General features: G+C 34.1%; 1 protein-coding gene across 2 annotated transcripts in view; it reads right to left on the bottom strand.

Moving 5' to 3' along the window:
• Positions 1-4,652: 4,652 nt before the first annotated feature.
• Positions 4,653-11,844, bottom strand: part of LOC102803423 (ral GTPase-activating protein subunit beta-like) — an 86,791-nt gene continuing 79,599 nt past the window's right edge. For both annotated transcript variants that reach the window (XM_085507811.1, XM_085507817.1), the window contains exons 23-26: positions 7,980-8,234; positions 7,626-7,770; positions 7,311-7,427; positions 4,653-5,185 (exon numbers count right to left, since the gene is read on the bottom strand). In XM_085507811.1, coding sequence (XP_085363937.1) covers positions 5,074-5,185; positions 7,311-7,427; positions 7,626-7,770; positions 7,980-8,234 — 629 coding nt within the window. In that variant the 3' untranslated portion in view covers positions 4,653-5,073. The remainder of the gene's footprint in view (positions 5,186-7,310; positions 7,428-7,625; positions 7,771-7,979; positions 8,235-11,844) is intronic.

Here is an 11,844-nt window from a genome sequence, read left to right as displayed (position 1 = left end):
GTAGTTTCATTGGTTACAGAAAAATTCTCTTGTACTAAAAAATAAGAATGGTTTAACATTTTAGTGATATCTAAAAAAAAACAAAAAAAACATTGCATTGGAACATGCCATATTTTGCTCAAAAGATGTAATAAAACTTGTATCAAGTTTTTTGAAATTTCAGACCATTATAACTATTTAAAAAAAGATGTTTTATAATGATAGATGCTTAAGTTTTTGGCTTTAAAATTATTTATAGGATATTTGAGCAGCTGAGCATTCTATTTGTATTTTCTTAATATTCAAGATCACATGCACACTGATCACAAATTCTGTGATACAAGTGAATGTGTTTTCAATATAGCAGGTGATTACAAATACATATTTACATTACAATGTTGTGTATTCATATATTTGTTAGTTACAATATTGCATGTTTTACAATAAAATCATTTACTTGTGATAGAATATTATCTTACAATTGTCTATGTTCATGCCATAATTTTTTATGCATACATTTTCGAGCAATGTTTTTCATATTTCATACATTCAATAATTTGTTATTTTAGACAAAATAGAAGTACATGTAATTACAAATTTGGTCAATATTATTAAAAAAGAAAGATGTGGACAACATTTATTATTATTTTTGTGTGAAAGGCATCTGTGTACAGTTGATTTTACTCACATTTAAGTGCTATATGTACACCCGGTATATGTGCTGCCAAAAGGGGTCCCAAATTCACCAGTTCTGTCTGAAAAGGGCTATGTAATTTTACCCTGTCTGTCTGAAAAGGGGTATCCTTTTTTCATTATTTCTGTCGGAAAAGGGGTCCATATTTTCAAAAGACCGTCTCTAGAGCTTGAGTGATCCAACAATCAGGAGAATGAAGCTGAGCTAACTTCATTTTGATTGTTAAAGTCCATCCCCAGGAGCTTTTCCCTTGGTACCATTTATGCTTACTGTCTGGAAAGGGGTGTCAAATATCCACAGTTTGTCTGAAAAGGGGTAGGCACATTGAGTTTGTTTCTGTCTGATAACTAGCTACACACCCCAAGAAATTGTATGTGGCTGTATAGGCGCAAACTAAAATGTTTTGTCCTCCAATTAAGTTCCTTGTATTTACACTTATTTTGTCTATCAAATGTTATTTTCATTTAACTAAATTCCATAACAATATATAGTAAGATGTTTTTTTAAGATTACTTTATCAAAGTATGATTTAGTATTGTGTCAATGACACCAGTGATTTATCACTATAGTTACATTACAGCAAGGAACAATTGCGAATAGCACATCATACCATAGAGGGCGCACTACTCATGGGATAGAAATTGATTGGATAACACAGCACACCACTCCGTGAGTAATAACTACCTACATGAGTAGAAACATGACAACTTCTAAGTTTCAAAACAATACAGAAATCATGATACATGTATTATAAAACTTTGCTAATTTACGCTAATTAGTTAAAACTTGCAAGTCGTTGAATGAACATTTGCAGTTATGGTTGTCATTGGTTTTTGAAATTGGCAGAAACATCCCTCTTAGCAATATGTTTTTCAAAATAACCATTTCATCATTAATATTATGAGTTATCATTACACCATGCAAATAACCATTTCATCATTAATATTATGAGTTATCATTACACCATGCAAATAACCATTTCATCATTAATATTATGAGTTATCATTACACCATGCAAATAACCATTTCATCATTAATATTATGAGTTATCATTACACCATGCAAATAACCATTTCATCATTAATATTATGAGTTATCATTACACCATGAAAATAACCATTTCATCATTAATATTATGAGTTATCATTACACCATGCAAATAACCATTTCATCATTAATATTATGAGTTATCATTACACCATGCAAATAACCATTTCATCATTAATATTATGAGTTATCATTACACCATGCAAATAACCATTTCATCATTAATATTATGAGTTATCATTACACCATGCAAATAACCATTTCATCATTAATATTATGAGTTATCATTACACCATGCAAATAACCATTTCATCATTAATATTATGAGTTATCATTACACCATGCAAATAACCATTTCATCATTAATATTATGAGTTATCATTACACCATGCAAATAACCATTTCATCATTAATATTATGAGTTATCATTACACCATGCAAATAACCATTTCATCATTAATATTATGAGTTATCATTACACCATGCAAATAACCATTTCATCATTAATATTATGAGTTATCATTACACCATGCAAATAACCATTTCATCATTAATATTATGAGTTATCATTACACCATGCAAATAACCATTTCATCATTAATATTATGAGTTATCATTACACCATGCAAATAACCATTTCATCATTAATATTATGAGTTATCATTACACCATGCAAATAACCATTTCATCATTAATATTATGAGTTATCATTACACCATGCAAATAACCATTTCATCATTAATATTATGAGTTATCATTACACCATGCAAATAACCATTTCATCATTAATATTATGAGTTATCATTACACCATGCAAATAACCATTTCATCATTAATATTATGAGTTATCATTACACCATGCAAATAACCATTTCATCATTAATATTATGAGTTATCATTACACCATGCAAATAACCATTTCATCATTAATATTATGAGTTATCATTACACCATGCAAATAACCATTTCATCATTAATATTATGAGTTATCATTACACCATGCAAATAACCATTTCATCATTAATATTATGAGTTATCATTACACCATGCAAATAACCATTTCATCATTAATATTATGAGTTATCATTACACCATGCAAATAACCATTTCATCATTAATATTATGAGTTATCATTACACCATGCAAATAACCATTTCATCATTAATATTATGAGTTATCATTACACCATGCAAATAACCATTTCATCATTAATATTATGAGTTATCATTACACCATGCAAATAACCATTTCATCATTAATATTATGAGTTATCATTACACCATGCAAATAACCATTTCATCATTAATATTATGAGTTATCATTACACCATGCAAATAACCATTTCATCATTAATATTATGAGTTATCATTACACCATGCAAATAACCATTTCATCATTAATATTATGAGTTATCATTACACCATGCAAATAACCATTTCATCATTAATATTATGAGTTATCATTACACCATGCAAATAACCATTTCATCATTAATATTATGAGTTATCATTACACCATGCAAATAATTGTTATTCACTCTGAAATTCTCATAACCAAGCAATAATTGAAGAAATATTAGAAATTACTCTTGTCTGCTGAGAGTATTAGAGACAATATTAAAAATTAATTAGTCCCCCACCCCCAACAAGATGCTTGGCAACTAATATTTGTATGCTATTTGAGATGTACAACATGAAAACAATGTGATCCACATTATTGATGTTTATAATGCTTACAGTAAATACATTTCATTTTATATCTGTTGATGTCAGTCTAATTTATTCCACAGCACCTCCACCGCAATCTGATTTTTTGAGATATCAGTAATTTGATAATCAAAATGCATGTTTTTTCATTATTAAACTAATCAAATCTGTGGATTAGCCCAGAGCATCTATGAGCAATGAAATGTGATGATTATGCCCATTGTGCAAGTTCAGAAAATTCAAAACCAATGCATTGTTCCCAGGCAACAATATAGTCTTCTTGAAATGCAATAATTGGTTTCTGGAAAAAAATATTATGCCCAGATTTTAATGTAAAACTAATTAGATATGTGCGTATTCATAGAGCATCTATCTATGTTTCATTGAAATGTGATGACTAGTACTTGAAATACCAGCGTAAAAGCCATAAATGAACTAATTATACAAATTAGGTAATTAATATACACAGATAATAATGGAAATGCAGACTAAAAAGGTAGCAGTTTGAGCCAGCTTGCAAAATAACAAAATGATTCATATGTGCTGATTTTCAAACAAATTGGTGAATGTTCTGTGTTGGGTCGTTGAGGGGATTGTAAGACGTACTGTATGTAATATTTGTTGGTTTGCATCCCATCATGCATCATGCACATATCTTATGTCATAAATTATTAAAATCGTTACCAGTCCATCTTGAAACAAATTGACACACTGTTGTAGAAATTGGTTAGGCTAAAAAAATGATGTTTCTGCTTCAGAAATCGTGCCATGGTTTATTTTATTTTAACAAGATTCTGGCAGAAGCCTTAAATTAATTACACTCTGACCAGAAACTAAATCTTTAGGGGGGGGGGGGGGGACTTAAGTGTATGGACTAAATCAGCACAACAGGCCTGCAGAAAACGCTTGGTGAATGACATGGTGAGCACCATCCAATACCCTTAGGTGGCGCCCTCACTCAAGTACCACGTCGTCCTTGCCATGATGTTGGTCAAAGGCGACCAATATCATGGAATAGACGGCTAAGACGCTTGCACGCTGAGGCTCTCGATCCCCCTACTTTTCTTGCATATCACTCTCTTGTGTCATTTCTAGTGCGTTAAGTATGAATATAATCTGCAAGTAGGTATGAGTATCAACATAGAGCACAGTCTGAATAGTTTTTACATCAAGTATGTACAAATATGACATGAAAAGAGACTAATAATGAAGACAATTACAAGAACTGCAGGTTATACCTCACCATATGAGAGCTACTTTTTATTGAAACTAACATTGGTATCAGGATACAATTATTCGAGATATATTCAAGTAATCAGAGATATATATAATACAAAACTAATATTGCACTTATTAAATATCAATTTAACATTGTAAGAATTGAACACAAAGCACCTCATCAGTATTATTCACATACCACTGTGTGAATAAACAATAAATTGCACATAAATTAACATCAAATCAATGATCTCTTTATCCAACATTGGCAACACCGATCCACTCTAACTTTGCTAAATCACTATTTACAATGCAAAATATAATAAGAATTCTGCTAATAATTCTATATACTACAGTATATATTTTAAGTATGACACTGTACAACTCTTGGTGAAGACAATAAATCAATCAAGTCTATTTTGAGTTATATTACTTCTGCATGAACAATGTGGTATAAAACTCAGATTCCGTCATCCTCTTGCGATATTTATTTACCATGTCTTGTATTTTGTGTTTTCTTCTGACATGCGGAGGGGTGTGTCTGTGAATACGTTATAGAAAAAGTAGTCAGTCCCCGGGATTTCTAGAAGCAGTCAGTCCCCAGGATTACAAGAAGCAGTCAGTCCCCAGGATTACAAGAAGCAGTCAGTCCCCAGGATTACAAGAAGCAGACAGTCCCTGGGATTGCAAGAAGCAGACAGTCCCTATGATTGCAAGAAGCAGAAAGTCCCCAGGATTACAAGAAGCAGTCAGTCCCTAGGATTACAAGAAGCAGTCAGTCCCTAGGATTGCAAGAAGCAGACAGTCCCTGGGATTACAAGAAGCAGACAGTCCCTGGGATTGCAAGAAGCAGTCAGTCCCCAGGATTACAAGAAGCAGTCAATCCCTGGGATTGCAAGAAGCAGAAAGTCCCTGGGATTGCAAGAAGCAGAAAGTCCCTGTGATTGCAAGAAGCAGTCAGTCCCTGGGATTACAAGAAGCAGTCAGTCCCTGGGATTGCAAGAAGCAGAAAGTCCCCAGGATTACAAGAAGCAGTCAATCCCTGGGATTGCAAGAAGCAGACAGTCCCTGGGATTGCAAGAAGCAGTCAGTCCCTGGGATTACAAGAAGCAGTCAGTCCCTGGGATTGCAAGAAGCAGAAAGTCCCCAGGATTACAAGAAGCAGTCAGTCCCTAGGATTGCAAGAAGCAGACAGTCCCTGGGATTACAAGAAGCAGACAGTCCCTGGGATTGCAAGTAGCAGTCAGTCCCTGGGATTGCAAGAAGCAGAAAGTCCCCAGGATTACAAGAAGCAGTCAGTCCCTAGGATTGCAAGAAGCAGACAGTCCCTGGGATTACAAGAAGCAGAAAGTCCCTGTGATTGCAAGAAGCAGTCAGTCCCTGGGATTACAAGAAGCAGTCAGTCCCCAGGATTACAAGAAGCAGTCAGTCCCTAGGATTGCAAGAAGCAGTCAGTCCCTGGGATTGCAAGAAGCAGTCAGTCCCCAGGATTACAAGAAGCAGTCAGTCCCTAGGATTGCAAGAAGCAGTCAGTCCCTGGGATTGCAAGAAGCAGTCAGTCCCTAGGATTGCAAGAAGCAGTCAATCCCTGGGATTGCAAGAAGCAGTCAGTCCCTGGGATTGCAAGAAGCAGACAATCCCTGGGATTGCAAGAAGCAGACAGTCCCTGTGATTGCAAGAAGCAGACAGTCCCTGGGATTACAAGAAGCAGAAAGTCCCTGTGATTGCAAGAAGCAGACAGTCCCTGGGATTACAAGAAGCAGACAGTCCCTGTGATTGCAAGAAGCAGACAGTCCCTGGGATTACAAGAAGCAGAAAGTCCCTGGGATTGCAAGAAGCAGACAGTCCCTGGGATTGCAAGAAGCAGTCAGTCCCTAGGATTACAAGAAGCAGACAGTCCCTGGGATTGCAAGAAGCAGTCAGTCCCTAGGATTACAAGAAGCAGACAGTCCCTGGGATTGCAAGAAGCAGAAAGTCCCTAGGATTGCAAGAAGCAGTCAGTCCCTGGGATTGCAAGAAGCAGACAGTCCCCAGGATTGCAAGAAGCAGAAAGTCCCTAGGATTGCAAGAAGCAGTCAGTCCCTGGGATTGCAAGAAGCAGTCAGTCCCTGGGATTGCAAGAAGCAGACAGTCCCTGTGATTGCAAGAAGCAGACAGTCCCTGGGATTGCAAGAAGCAGACAGTCCCTGGGATTGCAAGAAGCAGACAGTCTCTGGGATTGCAAGTAGCAGTCAGTCTCTGGGATTGCAAGTAGCAGTCAGTCCCTGGGATTACAAGAAGCAGTCAGTCCCTCGGATTGCAAGAAGCAGACAGTCCCTGAGATTACAAGAAGCAGACAGTCCCTGGGATTGCAAGAAGCAGACAATCCCTGGGATTGCAAGAAGCAGTCACTCCCTGGGATTACAAGAAGCAGTCAGTCTCTGGGATTGTGAGAAGCAGACACTCCCTGAAATTGTCAGAAGCAGTCAGCCCTGAGATTGTGAGAAGCAGTCAATCAAGATGACCAAGACAGAAACCATACCAAATTATTGAACTTTTTTACAAAGAGGGAAGGGATACTGTGGTGCTAAGTGGTCAACATCTACCATGAAAAACCACAGATGACAAATGTTATGAAATAATCATTTTATTATCGTAAGCTAAAAATGACAAACAATAATACTTACAAATCATTCTCCAGTCTCTTTCTACAACATGTATTAATAGCAGTTTGTCTCACTAGTGTACCAAGAGATCTTCTACTGACCACCATGCCATCTACTAATGGTATTGCCATGTGAGTTCTACACTCAAACAAGATGAGAAATAATGATAGAATATGACTTCAAAATGTACATTAATTGGACACCATAAAATGCCATGCATGCAATCAGAATGAAATCTTCATTGTGACCCACGGGTTGATAAATAACTTGAATAGGATTCAAAGATTTGTCACATCTAAAAAGTAGAGACAGAATATAAAGAAAACTTCTACTTACTTTCCTTCCACATGTATTCTGTATAAACCACTTGTCAGTGGATGTATAAATATAATTATTATTTCTTTATCTAATACTTTGTTCAGAGAAGAGCTACTCATCAAAAGATATTCTATACCAGTGCTTGTTTCTGCTAACAAATCAGCTGAAAGACAAATATACATATAGATGTACAACCACAATCAAAGAAAGCGTAGAGAGACTTCCTGCATGTTTGGTATTGAATGATTGAAGGTATGAAAGATATATTTAAGAGCACTCCTATGTCACAGTTACATTAAAACTTATATAATTATTCTGGAGATATCAGAAAATCATAGAAAAGATTAAAAATTGTCGTAAATATCAACTTACTAAGTGGAAAGGTTTCATGGTCATCATAATCTTCCAGCCAGACTACCAATACTTTAGTCTCAGGACCCGTCAGTAAACTCTGCCTTGTTGGGAATCGTTTAAGTCGACTACTGTTACCACTAGGTGACCCAGGACTAGGTAGCAAATTGGTTTGAATATCACTGGAAGCAAGATCTAGTGATAAATGTCTTGGAGATTTAGATGACTTCAGTGTCACTTCAAGAGGTTTTTCTTTTGTTGCACTTACAGCACTCACTGGAATTAAGGAATTTGAAAATAGTCAGTGAAAGCTTACATACATTCTCAGTATAACACATGCAAATTGGATTCAGTATTCAATATTATGACCAGCTCAGAATTCATTACACTGGATACAGTATTCAATATTATGACCAGCTCAGAATTCATTACATTGGATACAGTATTCAATATTATGACCAGCTCAGAATTCATTACATTGGATACAGTATTCAATATTATGACCAGCTCAGAATTCATTACATTGGATACAGTATTCAATATTATGACCAGCTCAGAATTCATTACATTGGATTCAGTATTCAATATTATGACCAGCTCAGAATTCATTACATTGGATACAGTATTCAATATTATGACCAGCTCAGAATTCATTACATTGGATACAGTATTCAATATTATGACCAGCTCAGAATTCATTACACTGGATACAGTATTCAATATTATGACCAGCTCAGAATTCATTACATTGGATACAGTATTCAATATTATGACCAGCTCAGAATTCATTACACTGGATACAGTATTCAATATTATGACCAGCTCAGAATTCATTACACTGGATACAGTATTCAATATTATGACCAGCTCAGAATTCATTACATTGGATACAGTATTCAATATTATGACCAGCTCAGAATTCATTACACTGGATACAGTATTCAATATTATGACCAGCTCAGAATTCATTATATTGGATACAGTATTCAATATTATGACCAGCATAGAATTCATTACACTGGATACAGTATTCAATATTATGACCAGCTCAGAATTCATTACATTGGATTCAGTATTCAATATTATGACCAGCTTAGAATTCATTACACTGGATACAGTATTCAATATTATGACCAGCTCAGAATTCATTACATTGGATACAGTATTCAATATTATGACCAGCTCAGAATTCATTACATTGGATACAGTATTCAATATTATGACCAGCTCAGAATTCATTACACTGGATACAGTATTCAATATTATGACCAGCTCAGAATTCATTATATTGGATACAGTATTCAATATTATGACCAGCATAGAATTCATTACACTGGATACAGTATTCAATATTATGACCAGCTCAGAATTCATTACACTGGATACAGTATTCAATATTATGACCAGCTCAGAATTCATTACATTGGATACAATATTCAATATTATGACCAGCTCAGAATTCATTACACTGGATACAGTATTCAATATTATGACCAGCTCAGAATTCATTATATTGGATACAGTATTCAATATTATGACCAGCATAGAATTCATTACACTGGATACAGTATTCAATATTATGACCAGCTCAGAATTCATTACATTGGATTCAGTATTCAATATTATGACCAGCTTAGAATTCATTACATTGGATACAGTATTCAATATTTTGACCAGCTCAGAATTCATTACATTGGATACAGTATTCAATATTATGACCAGCTCAGAATTCATTACATTGGATACAGTATTCAATATTATGACCAGCTCAGAATTCATTACATTGGATTCAGTATTCAATATTATGACCAGCTCAGAATTCATTACATTGGATACAGTATTCAATATTATGACCAGCTCAGAATTCATTACATTGGATTCAGTATTCAATATTATGACCAGCTCAGAATTCATTACATTGGATACAGTATTCAATATTATGACCAGCTTAGAATTCATTACATTGGATACAGTATTCAATATTTTGACCAGCTCAGAATTCATTACATTGGATACAGTATTCAATATTATGACCAGCTCAGAATTCATTACATTGGATACAGTATTCAATATTATGACCAGCTCAGAATTCATTACATTGGATACAGTATTCAATATTATGACCAGCTCAGAATTCATTACATTGGATACAGTATTCAATATTCTGACCAGCTCAGAATTCATTACATTGGATACAGTATTCAATATTATGACCAGCTCAGAATTCATTACATTGGATACAGTATTCAATATTATGACCAGCTTAGAATTCATTACATTGGATACAGTATTCAATATTTTGACCAGCTCAGAATTCATTACATTGGATACAGTATTCAATATTATGACCAGCTCAGAATTCATTACATTGGATACAGTATTCAATATTATGACCAGCTCAGAATTCATTACACTGGATACAGTATTCAATATTATGACCAGCTCAGAATTCATTACATTGGATACAGTATTCAATATTATGACCAGCTCAGAATTCATTACATTGGATACAGTATTCAATATTATGACCAGCTCAGAATTCATTACATTGGATACAGTATTCAATATTATGACCAGCTCAGAATTCATTACATTGGATACAGTATTCAATATTATGACCAGCTCAGAATTCATTACATTGGATACAGTATTCAATATTATGACCAGCTCAGAATTCATTACACTGGATACAGTATTCAATATTATGACCAGCTCAGAATTCATTACACTGGATACAGTATTCAATATTATGACCAGCTCAGAATTCATTACATTGGATACAGTATTCAATATTATGACCAGCTCAGAATTCATTACATTGGATACAGTATTCAATATTATGACCAGCTCAGAATTCATTACATTGGATACAGTATTCAATATTATGACCAGCTTAGAATTCATTACATTGGATACAGTATTCAATATTATGACCAGCTCAGAATTCATTACATTGGATACAGTATTCAATATTATGACCAGCTCAGAATTCATTACATTGGATACAGTATTCAATATTATGACCAGCTTAGAATTCATTACATTGGATACAGTATTCAATATTATGACCAGCTTAGAATTCATTACATTGGATACAGTATTCAATATTATGACCAGCATAGAATTCATTACACTGGATACAGTATTCAATATTATGACCAGCTCAGAATTCATTACATTGGATACAGTATTCAATATTATGACCAGCTCAGAATTCATTACATTGGATACAGTATTCAATATTATGACCAGCTCAGAATTCATTACATTGGATACAGTATTCAATATTATGACCAGCTCAGAATTCATTACATTGGATACAGTATTCAATATTATGACCAGCTTAGAATTCATTACATTGGATACAGTATTCAATATTATGACCAGCATAGAATTCATTACATTGGATACAGTATTCAATATTATGACCAGCTCAGAATTCATTACATTGGATACAGTATTCAATATTATGACCAGCTCAGAATTCATTACATTGGATACAGTATTCAATATTATGACCAGCTCAGAATTCATTACATTGGATACAGTATTCAATATTATGACCAGCTCAGAATTCATTACATTGGATACAGTATTCAATATTATGACCAGTTCAGAATTCATTACATTGGATACAGTATTCAATATTATGACCAGTTCAGAATTCATTACATTGGATACAGTATTCAATATTATGACCAGCATAGAATTCATTACATTGGATACAGTATTCAATATTATGACCAGCTCAGAATTCATTACATTGGATACAGTATTCAATATTATGACCAGCTCAGAATTCATTACATTGGATACAGTATTCAATATTATGACCAGCTCAGAATTCATTACATTGGATACAGTATTCAATATTATGACCAGCTCA

This window comes from Saccoglossus kowalevskii, chromosome 2 (assembly GCF_978046115.1).
Source record: "Saccoglossus kowalevskii chromosome 2, keSacKowa6.1, whole genome shotgun sequence".
Taxonomy (NCBI): domain Eukaryota; kingdom Metazoa; phylum Hemichordata; class Enteropneusta; family Harrimaniidae; genus Saccoglossus; species Saccoglossus kowalevskii.
The sequence above is the reverse complement of the archived record's forward strand: the minus strand, read 5'-3'. Positions and strand labels throughout refer to the sequence as shown.